The sequence below is a fragment of the Myotis yumanensis genome, unplaced genomic scaffold (genome assembly GCF_028538775.1).
Source record: "Myotis yumanensis isolate MYYU_CA2020_CCGP unplaced genomic scaffold, mMyoYum1.0.hap1 SCAF_7, whole genome shotgun sequence".
Classification (NCBI taxonomy): Eukaryota; Metazoa; Chordata; class Mammalia; order Chiroptera; family Vespertilionidae; genus Myotis; species Myotis yumanensis.
Window position 1 is genome coordinate 12,152,662 of NW_027223758.1, and position 23,567 is coordinate 12,176,228.

At 40.2% G+C, this 23,567-nt stretch overlaps 1 protein-coding gene across 3 annotated transcripts in view; it reads left to right on the forward strand.

Moving 5' to 3' along the window:
* Positions 1 to 22,753, forward strand: part of UBE2V1 (ubiquitin conjugating enzyme E2 V1) — a 35,498-nt gene extending 12,745 nt beyond the window's left edge. Inside the window, exons 2-5 of one of the 3 annotated variants that reach the window (XM_070419772.1) lie at positions 616 to 665; positions 5,378 to 5,526; positions 19,991 to 20,116; positions 21,286 to 22,753. In XM_070419772.1, the coding sequence (XP_070275873.1) occupies positions 623 to 665; positions 5,378 to 5,526; positions 19,991 to 20,116; positions 21,286 to 21,432 (465 nt within the window). In that variant the 5' untranslated portion in view covers positions 616 to 622 and the 3' untranslated portion in view covers positions 21,433 to 22,753. Of the gene's footprint in view, positions 1 to 615; positions 666 to 4,655; positions 4,738 to 5,377; positions 5,527 to 19,990; positions 20,117 to 21,285 lie in introns of those variants that run through there. The other 2 variants (XM_070419775.1, XM_070419773.1) reach the window with 2 other exon arrangements.
* The last annotated feature ends 814 nt before the right edge of the window (positions 22,754 to 23,567 follow it).

Genomic DNA, 23,567 nt, shown 5'->3' on the forward strand with positions numbered 1-23,567 from the left:
TATTGCACTGGAAAAGATGTGTGTATGCATATGTTACTGATAAATTTATGTAAAGGGAAATTTTGACAAACAGGTTAAAAAGCCTAGCAAACTTTTTTTTTAATGGCAGTCCTGAAATATGTGGATTTTTTTACCTGTAAGTGTGAAGTGAGCTCAGACTTACATACATTAAACATGGTGAGCCCCCAAGTGGTCCCTTACCAAGTAGAGTTCAGTATACCAGCTAACCTGGTGCTAATTAGCCACTTCTATTTAAATATCAGAAAAAACTAAATGAATTGCCTCATAATTTTAAAATATTTTTAAATTCCTGGTTTCTGCCTGTTTATTTCCCAAACTTTACTTCTAATGAATTTTGAATGAAAATAAAAATTTATAGCTTAGAAAAAAATGAATTAAAAATATAGTCTCCTTTAGCCCTAGCTGGTTTGGCTCAGTGGATAGAGCGTCAGCCTGCAGACCAAAGGGTCCCGGGTTCGATTCCAATCAAGGGCACATACCTCAGTTGCAGGCTCTTCCCCGGCCCTGGCCTGGGCTCGTGCAGGAGGCAACCAATCAATGTGTTTCTCTCACATAGATATTTCTCTGTCTTTCCCTCTCTTCCACTCTCTCTAGTAAATCAATGGAAAAATATCCTCGGGTAAGGATTAAAAAAAAAAAAAAAAGTAAGTCTCCTTTAAATGCTACTCAGTTTGTGGGCTTGCATACAAAAATTAGCTAAATAAAGGTTAATAAAGTTAGAGTACTTAACTGCCTGATGCCTAACTAGCACAACGTTTATCGATTTTTATTTATCGTTCTGACGAAAGAAAGAGTTTAAAATATGTGCTGAGCTAACCCTAGGTCAGGAGGTTGAGTGTCAAAGGGATTTTTGAAGATGATTAGGTGACCCCAGGGATGTTGCAAAGTGTTGGACCATAGACAGAGTCTGACCCACAGACATTTGGCCAGAGCCAAGGAGTGACTGTCCCCTTTGGACAGGATGTGTATTCTCCAGCTCACCTCAGTTCTTAAACCTGTTTGAGCCAGATGTTAAATAAATCTGCAAAGTCATACCACTCTTCTCACTAATTTTATTTTGTTCTTTGGAAAATATAATTATTTCATTAAGATATGTTATCTTAACATGCAATCCTTTATTGTGGTTAATTTTAAATGAATTAAATATTTTTTAAAAATCTCTTTTAATTTCTAATTCAGTATATATCAATAGCTATAACCCACATCAACAAAGGCTCTTTGAAGTCCTCAGTAATTTTTAAAAGTATAAAGGGGTTTTGAGACCAAAAAAGTTTGAGAATTACTGTTCAAATGGAATAAATGCTTATTGTCATTAATCAGTATAAAGTACAATTATTCTGATATTTATATGTATATTCCAACTCCTGCTTGGAATATTTTAAGAGTGCCTAATAGATATTAACCAATCCAAAGTTATTTATTTAGTAAGCTATTTCTGGTGCCTTCTTTATAATTAAGTCAAATCAAATTATCCTATAATGTCAGTACTGCTGTAATAACAAAAAGCTGACTTTGCCCTCTGTGGTGCTCAGTTACTGTTCCAAAGGCTAACCTAAAATAAGTTTGTTTAACTGACTCTTTCTGTTGTTGTTCAATTGTGCATGTAGGCTTTGCACCCTTTTATTAAAGTATTTGAATGTCTAACCCCATGGGAATATATGTTGGAAGTATAGGATTCATTACTAATATATTTTCTCCTACTTCACAAGTAGGACTCAAACATCAGAAAAATATACCTTGAATTCATCACCTGTTTTGAAACTAATAACAATGAGCTTGTGATAATCTGGTTGTTAGATGAAGAGATAACATTTCTACCCACAAGGATGTTCTTTGCCAAAGTTTACAAGAGGAATAGTCATACCAGAAGTAGATAATCCAGCCTGACTTAAATTTTATCTGACACAAGAAAGCAGCACATTTATCTTACCAAAAAAAGCAACTTCACTCAATAATGAAGGACTTAGCTATGGAAGTTATTGTACTTGCCATTGTTAATTAGACTTGAACAAGTTTGGTAATATTAAAAAACGCAGGCACAGTTATTAGTCACTTAGGGAATACCATTAAATGAGATTCCCACTTTCAGAGATTCTGCGATCCATATTGCAATCAGGTGTCATACAATTGAAGCCCTGAAGAAGGTGAGGGAGCATGACTGATGGATATCTGGGGAAGGGTGTTTCAGGCAGAGGGAATAGCAAGTACAAAGGCCCAGAAGTAGGACCTTTGCCTACAGTGTGGTTGATGTGGGCCCTGAGTATATGGTTATTGTTTTGTTTTGCTATGCAAATAGTAAGAGAGGTAAAAGAAGTCAGAAAATAAGAAAAGGGGGGCGGGGGAAATCACCCATAATCTTTGTACCCAGAGGTAACCACTGTTGCTATCTGGTCTGTTTCCTTTCCAATTTAAGCTTAAGATGTCACTTAGCATGTGTATTAGTTTACTAGGGCTGCATAACAAAATACCAGACTGGGTGGCTTAAACAACAGAATTTATTTGCTCAAGGTCTGGAGCCTAGAAGTAAAAAAAATCAGTGTCAGCAGGTTTGGTTGCTTCTGAAGCCTCTCCCATTGGCTTGCAGATGGCTGCCTTCTCACTGTGTCCTCATCACATGGTCTTTACTCCATGCAAAGGTGCATCCTTATTGTCTCTGTGTGTCTAAGTTTCTTCTTCTAAGGACATCAGTTAAATCGAATTAGCACCCATCCTAATGGTCTCACTTTAACTTAATCCGTTCTTTAAAAGCACTGTTTTGAAATATGGTCACATTCTGAGGTGCTGGGAGTTAGGGCTTCAACATGAATTTAAGAGGATACAATTCAGCCCATTACACCATCTGTGGTCAGGTATTCAGATATTTATCAGTCTTCCTATCAGTATGATTCTATGCTCTTTGTTGACTATTCATTTGTATTAGTTTAGGTTTATAAATTAACCAGTTAGTAATGCACAGTGATTTTTTTCCCTAATCCAAATTAGTTAGGATTATTAAAGATTTACATTTAACTCTTTGAACAAAAGATGTGTTCTCTGACTCTTTGCTTATAATGTCACAAACATCCTTCAGTTTTGTGTTTGCTGGAGGAGACTTAATCCACAATAGTTAAATAATCCAGTTGGCTGTTGTATGGATGAAAAATGGCTGTGTTTCCCAGAGAAGCCATTCAAGTATGCTTTCAGATTTTGCTTACATTTATTTTATTTTTTAAATATATTTTTATTGATTTCAGAGAGGGAGAGAGAGATAGAATCATCAATGGTGAGAGAGAATCATTGCTCGGCTGCCTCATGCACGCCCCCTACTGGGGATCAAGCCCGCAACCTGGACATGTATCCTTGATGGGAATGGAACCCGGGACCCTTTAGTCCGCAGGCAGACACTCTATCCACTGAGCCAAACCAGCAACGGCACTTACATTTATTTTAAAAGGAAAATTTTACCATCAGCATAAATGAGAAGTTAGTATAATATTACTTGCCCTAAATAAGTTATTCTTAAAAATAAATACATGACTGTAAAAGCAAGTTCATTCATGTGCACCTAAAATCATCTAATGTGTTGTTCAAACCAAAAGCCTGGGAGTCATAGTTTACTCCTCTTTCTCTCATGTGTCATAGGCAATCTGACAACAAATCTTACCAGTTCAGATTTCTAAATATCTAGAATTGTGCTACTTCTCACCACCTTCACTGCCATGACCCTGGTCCAAGCCAGTATTATCTTTTGCAGGATTCTTGGAATAGCCTCCTAGCTGTTTCTGCCCTAGCTCCCTTCACTGTGTTCTTCACACAGTAGTTAGAGGGATCCTGTTAAAACAAGTCAGATTCTGTTACTCTTCTGTTTAGAACTCCAGTGGCTTTTTATGTCACTCAATAATAGTTGAAGTCCCTAATTTTCTGCTGCAGCTGACTTGGCATGGCTGCTCTTCTTTGACGCTGTGGGCAGGGTCCTCCTTCAGGGCTTTTGCACTTGCCTATTTCCTCTGCCTGGAAGATTCCCTTCCACTCCCCCTCCATATGTCAGGCTCGCTCATTTTCAAGTTTGTAGTCATGACTCCTGATTGCAGTAAGACTTTCCTTGATCACCCTATTTAAAATTGTAACTCCTCCTTTCATTACTTTGTGCTCCAGATCACCGCCATCTCTCATACTACATAATTTGCATGTTTATTTTATCAATTATATGTGTCCCACTAGAGTGTAAGCACCATGAGGGCAGGCATTTTTGTTTTGTTCACTACTTATTCCCCATTGCCTACAAAAGTGTCTGCTATATAGTCGATGCTCAGATATTTATTCAAATTGAATTAATAGTAGCATGCATCCTACACTTTGGGAAATACTGAGATATACCGGGAACATCTTCCACCGTCTTGAGTCCCTTTAGTAGGTCTTGGTTCACAGTCCTATGTTGAGCTACTTGTCTCTGAGAGTCTAGCCAGTTGGGGGGCTCAGCATTTAAGGCAAAGAAAGCTTATGACTTGCCTGGATCCTGAGTTTTATCCAGAGGAATAGTCCAAATTCCAGGGAAAGAGGTGGGAGGAAGGAGAAATAGTCAGGACTGGTTGGGAGAGCAACCCTAGGAGAGTTGCTCTGTGCCCTCCTACAGCCTCATCCCTCTCTGGCCCCAGTACCTAGGCTCTGTTCTGGAAGACACCCAGGAACGGCTCAAGCCTCAGTCTGAACTCGGGAGTAGTGGCTGGAACCTGTGAGGTGTGTACTTCCTTGTCAGGCTTTGGGTTTTTAGAAACAAGTAAGTCAGAGAACTGACTACCCTCTTTTAGCTTCTCTTTTAAGAGGGAAACTATGGCTTAAATAATTGAAAATGTTATCCTTGGTGCCTTTGATTCACTCTTAGTGATCAAGAGGACATTGTTGTTATTTGATGCAGTCAGGACAACTCTTCCTCCTAAGGAGTTTGAGAGTCATTCTAACAAATGAGCACAGAAATGTGTAATAAGATCAAAACAAAAGAAATCGCTTCTTGTCTTCAAGGCACTTTTGTTAGCAATTGATATTGATGGTTTTCATCTAATTAATGGACCCAAATGAATCAGCATTTCCACATGTAATCCCTTTATGAAGTTCATCAAAGACACGGAAATGGGGTGGTGGGGTGTCTTTCTTGGTTCCGTTGTCACTTCACCTGTAACAAAACCATAAGCCCCTTCCTTCTGGTTGTGCTGGTCAATTACAAATAGATTGGAAAGCAGCAAATTTGAGGTGCAACAACTTTCAGCATTATTTGCATGTTAGCATCTTCTTCCCAGGTAGTGATAATGAGCAACTAACTCTAGGTTTACAAGTTCCCCTGGAGTTGCTAGTATCTTGAATTTCTTTCCATTTATTTTAGGAGTAAAAGTCCCTCGCAATTTTCGACTGTTGGAAGAACTCGAAGAAGGCCAGAAAGGAGTAGGAGATGGCACAGTTAGCTGGGGTCTAGAAGATGACGAAGACATGACACTTACAAGATGGACAGGGATGATAATTGGGCCTCCAAGAGTAAGCGTCGAGCTACGGCTATAAATGTCAATGTCTTAAATTCACTGTGCCTCCTTTTAAAAAATATTACCTTATCACGGAAAAAGCTCACCAATGGTATATTTTCTGAAATGTGGCTATTCTTTTTTGACCAGTTTCAGTTTATATATTTGAACCTCCTCAGATGCTGTTTAATCCCTCTAAATGGTAAGCAAACACCTATTTAGACTCATAGTGTGAATTTACATGACAATGTAGACAGTGAGGTTTGAGGTAACTGTACCCTCAGATGTAGTTTAGAACAAACTCGGGTTTATCAGATAAAAGGCTCCAGATGTAGCCAACATACCTGAAGACAGTGTCCAGATGAACCTTGGAAAGCCTTCACAGTTGTGGTTTTTATTCATTGTTTCCCAGTTCTAATATGCATCTGTATCCTAATTTGGGGGGCAACTCAATGAAGGGTTATTGCCTGCCTGGTCCACTCTGATCTATTCCAGGCACTCTTAGGCCCAGAGGCCTTTGCAAAGAAGAAAATGGTGGAAAATGACCTCTCTTTTAGAGCTTTGTGATTTGTGAGAGTTCCCCGTCTTTATAAAATCAGCTTTTTTTTAATGACACATAGTAAGCTCCGCAGAAATGTCATTTAATTCTCATAAGAACCTTTGTTAGGTGCTACTGTTGTGTAGTTGCATTCTGTTTTACAGATGAAGAAACAGATTCACAGATGTTATTTGCCCAAAGTCACATCGCTGATAATTCCCAAAACAGGTCTAACTCCAGAGCCTGTGCTCTTAACCACTCTCCTACATTGTGTCCCTCCTGTTTATAGTTTGAGTTTTCCTCTGTTCCCGTTATAGTATTATCCAGTTTAAGCAGTAATGTGATCTGGTAGTGAAGAAATAGATTACCATAATGTGATACATTTTTCAGACAAGCAGTAGAAGATTCAGCCTGAATGCAGCTGGGCCTTTCCTGTGTCTGCTTGTGCTTAAGGATGATTATGTTCATTCTTTTCTCTGCGTGTAAGGCTCTGCAGGTGATAGAAAGTCACCTGGGATGTGGCCCCAACTGAAAAGAAAGTGTCCTGCTCATAAAGTGTTAGAACAATTTAATGTTGATCTTAGGCTGTCACACACTCATGGCAAATGACTGACTTTGCCACTTAATGTAACTTCCTGAGTCATTTTAGTAACACTATCGTTTTGTTTTGGAGGTTTTTAAAAAAATCTGTTTTTACTCATTTCTTGATCTTTTTTTAAATCTATGAAAACCAGGATTTTCTGGACCTGTTAAATCCTGGGGAAAACCTGATCTAGAAAACTCATTTCTTCATGGAGATCATTTTTCTTGCTGCCTCTGAAAGTCCATTGTATGGTGATGGCTCCCTTCACTACATTTCATCTCTTTCTAAGAGTGGTTTAGATTTCTTGAGGATGAGAACTGTTGTTCCCTACTCCTTAATCTCCAGAACACCTGGAAATAACTAAGAATGGGCTAGTTGTTCAGTAGATTTGTTAATCAACAGATCGGTTTTCAGGTTCTAACAACCTAATAGTGAACCCAAGTGCACAACATTGTGAATACACTAAATACCACTGAATTATACACTTAAACAAATGAACAAATAAAATGAACCACTAAGTTCTGTTGAATATATTCTATTATACCTAAAGCACTTTAGATCACCTTGAGCTTTAGTTTATCTCTTTCAAAAGGGGCTACCTTTTCATGAAATAATTTCAGTATGCAAGATACTTTCCATCCATCCTTTTTAAAAAATAACAGCTTTATTGAGATATAATTTACATATAGAATTCACTTACCATAGAATACACCTTTAAAATATAAAAAACCAGTTCAGTGGTTTTTTTATTATACTTAGAACTGTGCAACTATCACTAATTTCAAAACATTTTAATTATCCCAGAAATAAACCCCATCCCTGTTGGCAGTCACTCCCATTCTGTCCCCCACTCCTCACCCTTGACAATCACTAATTTACTTTTTATCTCTATGAATTTATTTGTTGTAGACATTTCATATAAATGGAATTATATAATATGTGATCTTTTATGACTGACTTTTACTTACTGTAATGTTTTCAAGGTTCATCCATGTAATAGCATGTAAATTTTTATGACTGAATAATATTCCATTATATGAATATACCATATTTGTTTATCCATTAATTAGTTGATGGATATTTGTATTTTTCCAATCATGAAAAATGCTGCTATGAACATTCGTGTACAGGTTTTTGTGTGGACTAATATTTTTGATTCTCTTTATACCTAGGATGGAATTGTTGGATAATATGGTAATTCTGTGTTTAACATGTTAAAGAACTGCCCAAACTGTTTTTCAAAGTAGCTGCACCATTTTACATTCCCACCAGTAAGGCAACAGAGTTTCAATTTCTCTACATCCTCAGTTATTGTCTGTCTTTTTACTCCTATCATTTTTTTGCCCTGACTTTGCAAGGTTAAAAGCAAAGTCATAAAAGGAACTATTTGCTTCTGCGTGGTTCCTGTGACCAGTATGTTTTAAGATTAGAATATAAGGTATATGCAGTTATTAAAGCATCTAATAGAGCACTTGAGTAACTCATTTCCCTATTAAATTTTTATTATTGTATTATTAAAAAGAAAATCCATTAAAATTTAAAAGATGTAGCCCTAGCCGGTTTGGCTCATGGTTAAGAGTGTTGGCCCATGGACTGAAAGGTTGCAGGTTTGACTCCGATCAAGGGCACGTACCTCGGTTGCAGGCTCGATTCCTGGCCATGGTTGGGCGAGGGAGGGAACCAATCGATGTTTGTCTCTCACATTGATGTTTTTCTCTCTGTGTCTCTCCCCCTTGCTTCCACTCTCTCTAAAAATCAATTAAAAAAAATATCCTTGGGTGAGGATTTAAAAAAAAATTTTTTTTTAATGTATGCCATATAATCCAGCAGTTCTGCTGGGAATTAACTCAGTTTATCTTGAATGTATTGCCCAAAAGCCTATATATAAAGTTATTTCATGCAGCATTTTCAATAGTAGAAAAATATTGTAAACTGCCTCAGGGTCTTTCAATTGACCATATTATGTGCTATTTAGCTGTTCAAATGAATGAAACAAATTTATGTGCTGCAAATGGGACAATCCCTATGATATTTAAGTGAAAAAGTGAGGTGCACCGCTCTTCCTCTTCCCCAAAGTGGCCAGAGGTGACCTATGAAAATTGTTTTTTAGTCACTTGACCCAGAAAACCCCACAAAATCTTGCAAATCAAGAGGCTCAAATCTTCATGTTCGCTTTAAGAACACTCATGAGACTGCCCAGACCATCAAGGGTATGCATATTTGAAAAGCCACCAAGTATCTGAGGGATGTCACTTTACAGCTGCAATGTGTGCCATTCCGTCGTTAAAATGGTGGAGTGGGTTGGTGTGCCCAGGCAGAACAGTGGGGCTCGACGCAGGGTTGGTGGTCCAAAAGAGTGCCGAATTTTTGCTGCACATGCTTAAAAATGCAGACAGCAATGCTGAACTTATGGGTTTAGATGTAGATTCTTTAGTCATTGAGCACATCCAGGTGAAAAAAGCTCCCAAGATGCAGCGTAGAATTTACAGAGCTCATGGGCGGGTTAACCCATACATGAGCTCTCCCTGCCACATTGAGATGATCCTTACTGAAAAAGAGCACATTGTTTGTAAACCAGAAGAGGAGGTTGCACAGAAGAAAAAGACATCCCAGAAGAAGCTGAAGAAACAAAAAATTATGGTCCCGGAGTAAATTCAGCATAAAATAAATACTAATAAAAGTAAAAGAAGAAAAAAAAAAAGTAAAAGAAGTGAGGTGCAAAGCCGTATATAGAATGTGCTGCCACATGGGATGGGGGCCCTGGAGGGAGAGGAACGGGTCTTACATCAGTACTTGTGCTCTTGTGTGCTTCAGTACTTACAAAGCACATAAAAGACATTGGTGACAGGGGTTTGCCTTCTTCAAGGGGATCTGGCTGGCTGGAGCCAGGGTGGAAAGGATACTTACTTTTTACCATATACTGGTATCTTTTTGTGCTCTGAGTATGCTTTATTTATATGTTAGCTATTTGAGTGCTTTTTTTAAAAAAAAAAAAAAAAAAAAAGGAAAGCAAGTTCTCCGAACCTAAATCCACCCAAGTGCCCCTTGTAAAATTCAGCCAAATGTCTAACTGTTCACAGCATTAGATGTGCAGTTCTGACCACAGAGGTGCTAGCAGTAGCCAGGTTACAGAGCAGGGCTTCTCAGCCTCAGCAGTGACGCACTGGACTGGATCATTCTTTGTTGTTGTGGAGCTGTGCTGTACATTGTGGGGTGTTCAGCATGGGCTCTGCGCACCATATGCCAGCAGCACCTCCCTCCCCCAGTTGTGACAACAACTGGTTGTTTTTGTGGGTACACAAATACATAGCCTTTCTTTTTTTGTCTTAAGGGAAACATTTCAATCAAGAGACAAAATGTAGAAAAGCAAGCAAGAATTTATTGACTGTAGCAAAAATATGTATAGGAGAGTGAAAAAAGGAAGGCCATAGAAGGAGGAACAGGAGAGCCTAGGCGGGGTTTGCTTTGGCTCACTGGAAAGTCAAATGATAGGGGACCTTAGAGACAGGTTTAGGGGGTTAGCCTGGGACGAGCTGCCACTGCCCATTGCTCTGGTTGCAAGTCTCATGAGGTCCTTTAGAGGTTAGGGGATACGCGCCTGTGGAGGAAGGAAAAGGGAAGAGAATGGCATAGGTTGTGCTCCATGGAGAGAGAGAATGCCCAAATACATATCCTTTTTATTTTTTTATTTTTATTTTTTAAATATATTTTTATTTCAGAGAGGAATGGAGAGGGAGAGAAAGAAACATCAATGATGAGAATCACTGATAGGCTGCCTCCTGCACACCCCCTACTGGGGAATCAAGCCCACAACTCGGGCATGTGCCCTTAACCAGAATCGAACCCAGGACCTTTCAGTCCGCAGGCCAATACTCTATCCATTGAGCCAAACCGGCTAGGACTACATATCTTTTTTAATACAATTGAGACCTTGCTCTGTGTAACGTTTTGCAACTTTTTTATTTTATTTTATTTTATTTTTTAAAAAATATATTTTATTGATTCTTTACAGAGAGGAAGGGAGAGAGATAGAGAGTTAGAAACATCGATGGGAGAGAAACATCGACCAGCCGCCTCCTGCACATCTCCCACAGGGGATGTGCCCGCAACCCAGGTACATGCCCTTGACCGGAATCGAACCCGGGACCTTTCAGTCTGCAGGCCAACGCTCTATCCACTGAGCCAAACCGGTCCTGGCAACTTTTTTATTTTAACAAATGATGGCTGTCATTCCACATCAGTGCATATTGACCTGTCTCTTTTTTAATAGCTTCAAGTTACATATCTGATGTATGAATATATTCTCAAATTTTTAAAAAACAAAACAGTATGGAGTAAGAAGTTCATTTTGTTCCCCTTAACTCTGAGTCAGTCAGGAAAAGAGAAACCATACTAGATATTTCAACAAAGATAATTTAATATAGGAAGTTGATCAAATAGATATTGGACTGAAAAAAAAGCAAAAAGGCAACACAAAGGTAACACTATAGAAAACATTAGCCACTCTCTGGGGCTGGGCGGGCAGGGGAGGAGGCTAGGGCCATCAGAACCCAGCACTGGAGAAGGCCAGAGGGGCTGGTTAGGAGCGCGCTAGAGGCCAGAAGCAGCTCTTGCTGCCAAGAGGAGGGGCTCGTGCTGGGGTGACACTGACAAAAACAGAAAGTAAGTGGGAAGGGGCAAATGTCTCTTCTCCTTTGTATTGCATTAGTATTGTGTGGTTAACTTGACAGTTTAGTCTTCAGGTTGTAGAATATTCCTGTAGCACTAGGATTGAAGAGAGAAATGAGTAATTACTATGGCCTCTAGATGAGTCCTGTGGCTCACTCAGAAGGATACTCCGACTGGTGGACAGAGCGAGTTTGTGTACAACGGAAATGGTGTCTTGTCACTGTGTAGAGGGCGTGTGCAGGTACTGGTTAGTAAGCTCCAAGCCCACCTCTCTCTGCTCTGCTTTGGATACTACAAACTACATCTTTCCTTTGTCAGCTGCTTCCTGTTGGCTTTCTCTGTTCAGGACATAGGAGAGGGCCTAAAAGGCAGGGAGAAGGGACTGTTCTGTCTCTGCCACTCTGGTAATAGCCCTTCATTCAGGCATCACCTATGGGTTCCAGCCTCAGCTTTGGGGGACACCCCCAGCACCAGCCTCACAGCACCCCCTCCTCAGAGTTCTTTGTTCAGCTCCAGAGACCACTCTGAGCCTCTAGGTCTGATCAACTGCAGCCTGTTCCCTTTGTTCCCCCAACCTTAAGGGTCACCACCTGCTCCCTGCAGTTATTGCCCTGTATTAGCTCATGTTCCCTTTTTAAAGTTTTTTTTTTTCAGTCCAGTGACACTGATATAGCTGATTCCCTATATTAAATTCTCTGTTAAAATCCTAGTGCCGTGTCTTTTCTCCTGGTTTACCCCTTACTGCCACAAATAACTATATAAGTTTTGAATTGAGAAGCGGATAATGTTTAGATGGCCTACTATCACCATTTTATTATATGTTAAATTTAGATTTTATAATTTTCTTTGCGTATTTTTAAGTCAATACCATTTCCCTTTACTCATATCATACACTTTTCAAATAAATTTTAATTTATAATAGTCTTACAGAAAAGTTGGAAAAGTAGTACAGAAAGTTCCCATACACCTCCCTCCTGTTTCCCTTATTGTTAGTATCTTATATTAGTGTTCTAATGTGGTACATTTGTAAGAACCAGTGAACAAATATTGATACATTATTATTAACTAAAGTCATAATTTATTCAGGTATTCTTAGTCTTTATCTTATGTCTATTTTCTGTTTCAGAATTCTACCCAAGATACTATATTATATTTTGTTGTCATATCCTGGGCTCCTTGAGACTGTGACAATTTCAGGTTTTTCTTGCCCTTGTTAATGTTGAGGGGTACTGGTCAAATATTTTATAGAATTTCTCTCTGTTGATATATATATATATTTGGGTCCAGGGAAAGCTTGTAATCTCTAGGCTCTGGACCTGTTGTGCCTAATGGAGAAATAGCCTGTGTGCACATAAATACACCCAGAGTTGGAGGGAGGCATCTGTTTGTTTTTATAGGTTGTACATACTCTGCAACTTGCTGGCTATACCACCAGCTCTGCCTTGGCTGTGTGCATGTGTGTGTGCACTGCCTCAGCCTTTGAAGAGGCTACAAAGTATCTGATTATATGAATATGCCATAGTTAGTCCCTTGCATGTAGACATTGAGCTTATTTACAGTTGTTTTTACTGTTGCAGACAGTGCTTCACATTTTTGTGCACAAGTATGAGTCTGCCTGTAGGAAATTCCTAGAAATGCTCTTGCTGGTCTGAGCATGCCTGGTTCACATTTTGATAGGCACTGCCAAATTGTTCCATGAAGCTCAAGCCACATCAACAACGTGGGAAGTGTTGTTTCATGATCAAATAATGAATCTTAAGAACTGTGTACCATACAGAGACAGAATATTCTAACAATTCTCCATCAGGCACATTTCCTTTTTTCCATGGAATCTTTTTAGAAGGTCCCTGAGCACTCACACACAAAAGAAGAAAACCAGAGCCCTGTTGGGTTTGTTTGTTTGTTTGTTTGTTTGTTTTCTAACAGCCACAGTAATTTGTTTATGATTGAAGTCTTTATAAGATATTTGCAAGACAACCAATTTTACACATCAGATATGGTATCAAAAGTATGAATTATGCCAAAACCGGTTTGGCTCAGTGGATAGAGCGTCGGCCTGCGGACTGAAGGGTCCCAGGTTCGATTCCGGTCAAGGGCATGTACCTTGGTTGCGGGCACATCCCCAGTAGGGGATGTGCAGGAGGCAGCTGGTCGATGTTTCTCTCTCATCGATGTTTCTAACTCTCTATCCCTCTCCCTTCCTCTCTGTAAAAAACCAATAAAATATAAAAAAAAAAAAGTATGAATTACAACACAGACAACAATATGAAATGGGCTTAAAACAAAGCTGAAGTGGACAGACAAGCAGTTTCTCTCTTTAATTTATTAACACTAGTTTAAACTTTGTTAAAGAAAGAAACAAAGATCTATGTTTTAGGAGAACTGCAGGGCCATCAGTTGAAGACTGAATTTCACAGCATTGTACCCTATGTAGAGAAAAAATAAGATGAATTTTCCCCACACACACATAACACACTGTAATTTCACTCTTGGAACTTTGTTAATCTACTCTCCAAAATCCTTCTGAACAAACCTCAATATATCCAAATCAAAGGAAAATTGATCTAAAAGAGGGGACAATAAAATAAGAGGTTCTAGCCCTAACCGGTTTGGCTCAGTGGATAGAGCGTCGGCCTGCGGACTGAAGGGTCCCAGGTTCGATTCCGGTCAAGGGCATGTGCCTTGGTTGCGGGCACATCCCCAGTAGGGGGTGTGCAGGAGGCAGCTGATCGATGTTTCTCTCTCATTGATGTTTCTAACTATCCTTCTCTTCCTCTCTGTAAAAAATCAATAAAATATATTTTTTTAAAAAAAGAGGTTCTAGGTAGAGGGAGAACCAAGGATATAGAATCCACTTAAGACTGACCAGATAGCACCTCATGGCTTCCTCTTCGTCTAGCTCAAGTTCAGAATCTAGGGAGTCCCCTGGATAGGGCACAAACACAAGATTAATTTTCTAACTCATATCCAAATGATAGGACCCTGTTTTTTTTTTTTATCAAAAAATAACCTTTTATTTTTATTTATTTATTTATTTATTTATTTATTGCTAAAAGTATTACAAAGGGTATTACATAAGTGTCCTTTTTTTCCCCCCCGCCCTTGACAATCCCCTGCCCTCCCTTACCCCCCAGTGTCTTATGTCCATTAGTTATGCTTATATGCATGCATACAAGTCCTTCGGTTGATCTCTTACTCCCCTCCCTCCTGTCCACCAACCCTCCCTGGCCTTCCCACTGCAGTTTGACAATCAGTTTGAGGCAGCTCTGCCTCTGTATCTATTATTGTTCAAAAGTTTGTAATGGTCTTTATTATCCATGAATGAGTGAGATCATGTGGTATTTTTCCTTCATTGACTGGCTTGTTTCACTTAGCATAATGCTCTCCAGTTCTATCCATGCTGTTGCAAATGGTAAGAGTTCCTTCTTTTTTACAGCAGCATAGTATTCCATCGTGTAGATGTACCACAGTTTCCTAATCCATTCATCTACTGATGGGCACTTAGGCTGTTTCCAGATCTTAGCTATAGTGAATTGTGCTGCTATGAACATAGGGGTGCATATATCCTTTCTGATTGGTGTTTCTGGTTTCTTGGGATATATTCCTAGAAGTGGGATCACAGGGTCAAATGGGAGTTCCATTTTTAGTTTTTTGAGGAAACTAGGACCCTGTTTTTTTGTTTTTTTAATTTCAATAATTTTTATTTCTTAAAGTATTACAAAGAGTATTACATATGTCTCCTTTTTTCCCCCCCACCCCCTGCCCCGTGTCTTGTGTCCATTGGTTAATCTTATATGCATGCATATATGTCCTTCAGTTGATTTCTTAATCCGCCCCCCGCAAACCCTCCCCAGGCTTCCCACTGTAGTTTGACATTCTGTTCAATGTTGCTCTGCCTCTGTATCTACCCCTGTTCATCAGTCTATACTGGTCCCCTTTATTTGTCCCAACCTCACTGGAGTAGTCTCAACCTCACCAGGGCCATCTGAGCCTCACCATGGCTCTTACAGCCTCACCGGGGCCGTAGGACCCTGTTTTTTATAAAAAATCTTACTTTGGGCTTTTTAATGACCCTTCAGGGGTCTCTATGTTTACCTGACTTGAGCCATTTTACTAGTATACTGTGTTCCAATGAAATTTCCAGTTGAACATCAGTGGTCAGAATTCAGTGTTTCTTTTTTTCTTTCTAAGAAATTAGTCATAGCATGGCTGTTTTAAAATTAGACTTCATAGTGTCAAAAGTAATATTAAGATTTAATTTGTGTAATAATCAGAATCCTATTAATAAACTGCCCACCTTTTTAACCATTTTTGTATTATTGTTAATAGATATCAGTGAAATTTTATCAATACTGATAAGCCACAAAATATACCAGTAGATTAATATATTAGTGCATCAGAGCCTCCAAAATGTGGTATCAAATATTTTAAAAGACTTTGTGACTTTGGCAATTACCTTGTGCCCATACCCCCAAGGACTTTTTTAATGTAAGAAATTCTGTCTTTGAGTTTTATGACAGACAAAACCATTGAGCATGAATGCAGGATACACATAGGGATAGATTTGGGATCCATGTAGACAACTATAGATACTTGGTGTGTAGTTGCTGATAGAGACTGTGCTAGGATAGACCTTTTATAGTTTCCATAAATCTGTGTGGAAATCATGTCCCTGTTTGCTTCCTACTTGTTATGTTTACTGAGTGGGGTTTTTTTCCTCTGAGGAAACTCCTTAATGGCAACAAGCTGCTCATTTTACATGAATATGAAGGGCAACATTCATTCATTCAATGGACATTTGAATAGTAATTCTGTTGGGGTCCTGCCCTCCTTGTTCTGTTTGATGAGGGAGGTTTGATACCAGACTGGGTGTGAGTCTTCAGAGGGGGTGGTCAGTAGGACTTATGAGAGGAAAGTTCACTTGAGCCTGGGAGCTACAGATGCAGAGGAGGGACTGGTATAAGGGCCCCAGATAGAGAGAACTTGGCACGTTTGATGAGTAAGGAGGCCAGAGGGCCTGGATGGGGAGGCAGAAAATAAAAGGAGAGGAAGGCAAGGGTGCACAGGGTCCCATTCAGAAACTTTGGTTTTCTTCTCAGGTAATTAGGAAGCCAGTAGAAAGGCTAAGTCTGAAAATACAGTTTCTGGATTTAAAAGGTCAGTGAGGTTGCTGTATGGGGAACAGACTGTAGGGAGCTAAAGAAAAATCAGACTTGGAAGATTCAGATGAGGTACAGTGGTGGAGGAAAGTGGGTGGATGTGAGATTTTTTGATGATGAGAAGGTAGGGGGTACCGGAAAAGGGAATCATGGATGGCTGCTAAGTTTTTGCTTTAACTAACTGCCAGATGGTGGAACAGGTTGAGGGTGGGTGGAAATCCAGATTTGAGTTTTGGTTTCGTTATAATATATAGTCTCTGTTAAGTGGATGTGAAGGGTTTCTATGGGTATATTATCAATACCTTCTGAATCTTAAAATGTTCCAGTTTTGTTTTATTAGGGACAGGCCAGTATTTAGACCAGTGGTTCTCAACCTTCCTAATGCCGCAACTCTTTAATACAGTTCCTCATGTTGTGATGACCCCCAATTTCATTGTTACAAATTGAACATACTTAAAGCATAGTGATTAATCACAAAAACAATATGTAATTATATATGTGTTTTCCGATGGTCTTAGGCAACCCCTGTGAAAGGTCGTTTGATCCCCAAAGGGTCGCGACCCACAGGTTGAGAACTGCTTACTTAGACCAAGTATGTCAAACTCAAAGGCTAACATGGGCTAAATAAACAAGGTTTAAGTTTATGTGAGCTGTCCTGGTTGGTTTGGCTCAGTGGATAGAGTGTAGGCCTGAGGACTGAAGGGTCCTGGGTTCGATTCCGGCCAAGGGCACATGCCTGGGTTAAGGGCTTGGTCCCCAGTAGGGGGCGTGCAGGAGGCAACTGATCAATGATTCTCATCGATGTTTCCATCTCTCCCTCTTCCTTCCTCTCTGAAATATATTTATATTTATTTTTATTTTTTTTATTGCTTAAAGTATTACAAAGAGTATTACATATGTCTCCTTCCCCTCTGCCCTCTTGACATTCCCCCGGCTTCCCCTACCCCCCAGTGGCTTGTGTCCATTGGTTATGCTTATATGCATGCATACAAGTCCTTGAAATATATTTTTTTAAAAAGTTTATGTGGACCACAAAAAAACAAAAGCTTCAGTTTTCATAGAAACATAGGTTTATTTTGATAGAGACATGTTGAATACAAAGGGCTGAAATAAATGAATAATCGTTAATATAAAATAATAGAACATTTTAATAAAAATATTTTTTCTTGAACATTAACTTACCAGGCACTGAATAACTGTACAAATTAATAAGTGTAACGCAAATAAACCTCTATTTTTCTTGTTCTCCGAATTGAGCACACCAAACAAGTCAGTCCAAGACTAATGATGTGGCAGTCGGCTGCTAAAATATTCGCTGCTAGTATTAGTGGAGAGAAATGGTGTGCCTGCGAGTAAGGTACATAAGGGAAATGAATGCAACATGATTAGAGTAATCAGCGAATGTTGTAGTTCGTTATTAATAATTATGTATAACAGGATATTGTAAAAATTAAGTTACGAATTTTTTATTAAAACGTTTCTTACATAGCGTTATATTGGCTGGGCCGCAAAAATATTTGTTGTGGGCCGCAAGTTTGACATGCTTGATTTAGACAATGTTTTCAGGGGTTTAAATCACATCTTCTAATTTTATTTTTCCAAGGACCACTAGATGTCGCTGTTTACAAAGAAACAGTTATTTGTGCAGCATGCAGTGAGGAAAGAGCACAGGTGCCTCAGAAGGGAACCATCGGAGGGTACCTTCAAGGGTGCCACCTGATGGGGAGACGTCACCACAGTGTGGTCTTCAGACACAAGTGATAACAACGTGATTTTTGTTGTTGTTTCGTTTTGTTTTAAACATGTTTTATTGATTTCTGAGAAAAGAGAGGGAGAGCGAGAGAGAAACATCAATGATGAGAGAATCATCAATCGGCTGCCCCCTACTGGGAATTGAGCCCACTTCCCAGGCATGGGCCCTGACCTGGAATCGAACCATCGAACCGTTCAAGGGATGACCCTCAACAACTGAGCCACACCGGTCAGGCAGCGTCATATTGTTTATTCTTTCTTCCTGGGTAATGGTTCTCATTTCAATGTTAAATTACACAAATTGCTTAGTCCAGCCAAATTGAATTTCCTGGGAAGATTTGGGAGGAAAAATGGCAGAAAGGCCCATGATCTCCTAGTGACAGGATGGTCTAGTGACAAGGGCTCCTAGAATCTCCTTCAACCAGGAGGTGGCATGACAGTTGTCAGAGGACAATAAAGGCCTTTCTTCCTGAAAACAGCTCTACAAGTGGGTTTGCTTATGCTTGGTGTTGTCAAGCATGGCATTCGGAAGAGATCCGTTTCCTTAGTTATGTTCTTAGAATAGTTTTAAGTTTGATTAGCAGCAAGGATCAGTCCTGACTCCATCAGCGAGTATAGTTCACGAGACCCAGACAATGTGATTTAATATAGGACAGAACACTGTAGATTAGCCTTCTGTCCGGTATAATATTTGAACTGGGAGGTGTTTGACTAGGTAATGCTTGAGTCTTAAAGGGGGGTAGCTCAGGTGGGGGCCAGGGTACTGTAGGCAGAAAGAACACCTGGCAATGGCAGCACATTTCACAGCTTATTGGGCAGACATTGCAGTGAAAAGTTCATTGACGTGGGGCATTGGGTTTTTACAGTGTTTCCCAACAAAAGCACGGCTGCTCTTCCCAACAAAAGCACGGCTCGTGTTTGAAGAAGGAATATTTTTTTGTGCAGGCCTGGTGACCTTGGCGTCCGTCCCCTCCCCCCCGAACACACACACATACACTAAAGACTGGTAATCTCTTGGGCCATTGTAAAAATAGCAAGGGAGGGTTGGTACCTGCCCACTGAGATCCCTTGTGCAGTGCACAGCCCCAGAGTGATGATGAAGTGGGCAAGCAGCTCTCATATCTGTACCCGTCTGCATCCCCACCCCTATCTTCTGCTTAATTTTTGAAGTTCTGTAAAGAGGAGATGCCTGTTCTGTGCTTTGGACATATTGACACTTAATGCATTGGCTATGATCCTGGAGTGGATAGACATAGAGTGTGGCTTCCCAGAATAGAGAATACTCTTAACACACCATCCCCAGAGTGTAGGGCAGCTCTGCAAAGTAGAAAAATTAACATAAAAACAGGTCCACCTGATTGGACTTAATAATACTAACTTAAAACTTTAGTTCCTGGCTGGAGTGGCTCAGTTGGTTGAGTCATCAAAAGGCTGCCGGTTCAGTTCCTGGTCGGGCACATACCTGGATTGCAAGTTTAACCCCCACTCAGGGCATGTACAGAAGGCAACTGATCAATGTCCCTCCCTCCCTCCCATTCTCTAAGCATGTCCTTGGGTGAGGATTTAAAAAAAAAAAGTAATGATGCTAACTTTTCCCCAAGGCCAGAATACACAGACACTAGTGTAGGTACTAGTTACCACTGACTTTTCAAATAGCAGGTAGACTGCGTAATGGAAACAGATGCACCTGTTCTGCAGTCGGGGGTATTGGGCTTTCTGAAGGTGTGCCTTTTTGTTGAATTCTCTGTAATTGCCTGACATCTCTACCCTTCTTTTCCAGACAATTTATGAAAACCGAATATACAGCCTTAAAATAGAATGTGGACCTAAATACCCAGAAGCACCCCCCTTTGTAAGATTTGTAACAAAAATTAATATGAATGGAGTTAATAGTTCTAATGGAGTGGTAAGTTGTTTTTTCTGCCTCTACTTGTTTCCCAGGATTGAGAAATGCCTTGTACTTTTAGGCCTGATCCCACGTGTTCATTGGTTATGTGATGATAACGTATATTGTAGTATGACCATTTGGGGTGGGGTCACGCATCTGAGCCGGCACTGTGCTCGTCACTTTGATATATGAGCTCATCAGTCCTCATGCTATACCCTATGAGGTAGAAATGAGGACACTGAGGCACAGAGGTGAAAGATCTTGCTCAGGGTCACACTTTGGCCTAATTTGTGGATCACTGGTATATAGTTTTTTTTTAATGTCCTTGCTTTCTTTAACTTATTTTTACTACCATAAATGAAAACCAGTCTCACTTGCCATAAGGCAGTAATGGCAACAAGAAATACTATAAAACCAAAGCAAAGTTAATAAATTTTTCCTCCTCATGTTCTTTGCCAAGGGCTTGGAGCCTTTGAGGCCTGCTGTCTTGTTCAAAGGGGAGATCAGCAGGTGTTCGAGGGCATGGCATAAGTTAACATCACGTGAGCTAAGCCTTAATTTTGAGGTATTCCAAAGATTTGAGGGCGGCGGGGAGGGGTTGAAAAGATGTGAGCCTTGTACTGTGTGTTCAGTGTTTAATGTTGTATCCAAGTTCCACCTAAAGTCCAGAACCAGAACTTGACCCATGCTTTGGGAAATTTCTTTTAGGGAATGCTGCGTTAACTTGAGAGATTATGACTCTGAGGCAGGCCCTTGTCACTAGAGCTTGGGTCCAGGCCACCCGTTGTCTTTGCTCTTCCGACTGCCCTGCACATCTTTATCATCCACCACCTGGGTGTAGAGTCGAAAAAGGACAAGCCCTGAGCAGCGGCAGCGGCAGCAGCCCGCCCAGAAGCAGGTCATTGTTTTAGAGCTGGTTGGGTTGAGTCTCGCCAAGTATCAGGCCATTTCTCTAAAGGTGGCTTTATTTACCCGTAATTTCCTTCTCCCAAACAGTGAGGGTTTGGGACATAAAAATGGTGGGAGGGATCTTGCAGGTATTCTGCATGTCAGATATTGTATGATCAGCGTGTTCAACTTAAAAAAATGCATTTTACTCAAATTTATACTGTAGGTTAACTCCAGTGTACAACAGTTCTTTTGTTTGAGAGCCCAGCAGTAATTTGTTTTTATTTGCCTTTTTATAGGTGGACCCAAGAGCCATATCAGTGCTAGCGAAATGGCAGAATTCATATAGTATCAAAGTTGTCCTGCAGGAGCTTCGGCGCCTAATGATGTCTAAAGAAAATATGAAACTCCCTCAGCCACCTGAAGGACAGTGTTACAGCAACTAATCAACAAGGAAGCCACAGGCCCGCCCCTCCCCCACTCGATTTAAGCAGTCTTCATTTTCCACAGTAGTACATTTTCTAGATACGTCTTGTAGACCTCAAAGTACTGGAAAGGAAGCTCCCGCTCAAAGGCAGTTTATCTTAAGATACTGTAAATGATACTAATTTTTTGTCCATTTGAAATATATAAGTTGTGCTATAACAAATCATCCTGTCAAGTGTAACCACTGTCCACATAGTTGAACTTCTGGGATCAAGAAAGTATATTTAAATTGATTCCCATCATAACTGGTGGGGCACATCTAACTCAACTGTGAAAAGACACGTCACACAATCACCTTGCTGCTGATTACATGGCCTGGGGGCTCTGCCTTCTCCCTCTTCTCCCCCCTCCCCCTCCCTCCCTGCAACAGCCCTCCAGCTTGGGGTGGCTTGTTAGAGTAGATGTGAAGGTTTCAGGTCACAGCCTGTGGGACTACTGCTGGGTGTGTGTGGGTGCTTCGTTTGCACCCCTGGTTTCTTTTTAAGTCTTAAATGATGCCCTTCCCCTTCTGAGCCACCATCCTTTCCCCACTCTACTACCACTCTTGGCCGAAGCATAGATTGTAACCCCCTCTGCTCCCCTCCGAAATTGGCCTTTGGTGAGGAATTCAGGGCTTTCCCCATAACTTCCCCCACCACCTTTATATCGAGGGGTGCTGCTTCCTCCTCCCTCCTCTTCAGGTCCCTTTCTTGCACCATCACCACCCAACACTTTCCATGACACTCCCTTGCTTTGGCCAGAAGCCATCAGGTAAGGGTGGGAAGAGGCTCTGACCTCCCTCGCTTAGTTTTGGAACCACATTCATTTATTCTCCAGCAGCCCAGGAAATGAAAATTGGGTCCGCAGCCCTGCCGCGCTCTGCTGTCATCATCAGCTGATAGGTTTGTTTGTTAAGCTCAGGAAGGCCACAGAAGACGCTTGTAAGCACATGATCCCTCTGAATGAATTTTGTTGTTCTTGTCATTGCTTTTGCTTTTACAAATTGAAGTTTTAAACAGAGCTCTCATTTGGTCATCTTTGCAATCCATTTGGGTCTAGTTTGGAATCTGACAACTGGAACAAAAAGAACCTTGAATTCGGTGCATACTTTGGTTTTGGTGCTGCAGCTTCTCATGGTCCTCAGCAGGGATTAAGAAAGAACTCGATGTGCATGGCAGAACCCCAAAATTGGCGGGCTTGACTTCCTGGCAAATGGCTGCGTTTTTCCACTTTTCTGTTCAGGACCACTAATTGCTGAGATGTGGATGCATACCGAAATAAAGTGATTCATTGTGTTATAAAGGATTTTTTTTTTTTTTTTTTTGTAATTTAGTATTTGTGTAAAACCACCTTTCGAAGCAGCAACTATCAAGTCTGAAAAGCAATTGATGTTTTCATTAATCTTTTTCTGGGGAAAACCTTAGTTGTAAGGATTTAACATCCTGTAAGTAAAGTTTAACATAACAGTATTCATTAAGCAGCCTTTTTATTGTCAGACCATTGCCTGATTTTAATATAATAAAAAAAAGTGTGCGTTAATATTTAAGAAGCTCTGCTCTTCTTCCTCTTGGCATATAACAGGATCAGCATTTACTAGTCGTGTGTTAGATGCTTTGGGATTCCAGTAGGCCTCCTAATGCTGGGGCTGGCAAACTTTTTCTACAAAGGGCCTAAGTTAGTAAATATTTAGGCTTCGTGGGCCAAGAGGCAAGATCGAAAATATTATGTATTTATGTAATGAGAGAAAACAAATTTCCACAAATTTTTTTATTGATGAAATTCAAAATATAATAATAGAATATAGTTTTTTTGTAGTGAGAATTCTTTTTTTAGAGGAGAACATTTTGCTTAGTTGGAATATAAAGTTTGTATTCCCTATTACCAAATCAGTTGCAGATGTTCATCATTCTTCATTCGAGGGGGTCATACAAATACAGGCAGTGAGCCAGGTATGACCTGTGGACCATAGTTTGCCAACCTTTGTCCTAAAAGATTGTAGTAAGCAAACGGGGTAACATTCTTTTTGTTTGTTTTTGTTGTTAATCCTCACCCAAGGTTATTTTTTTCCATTGCTTTTCAGAGAGAGAGAGTGGGAGCGAAGGAAAGAGGGGAAGAG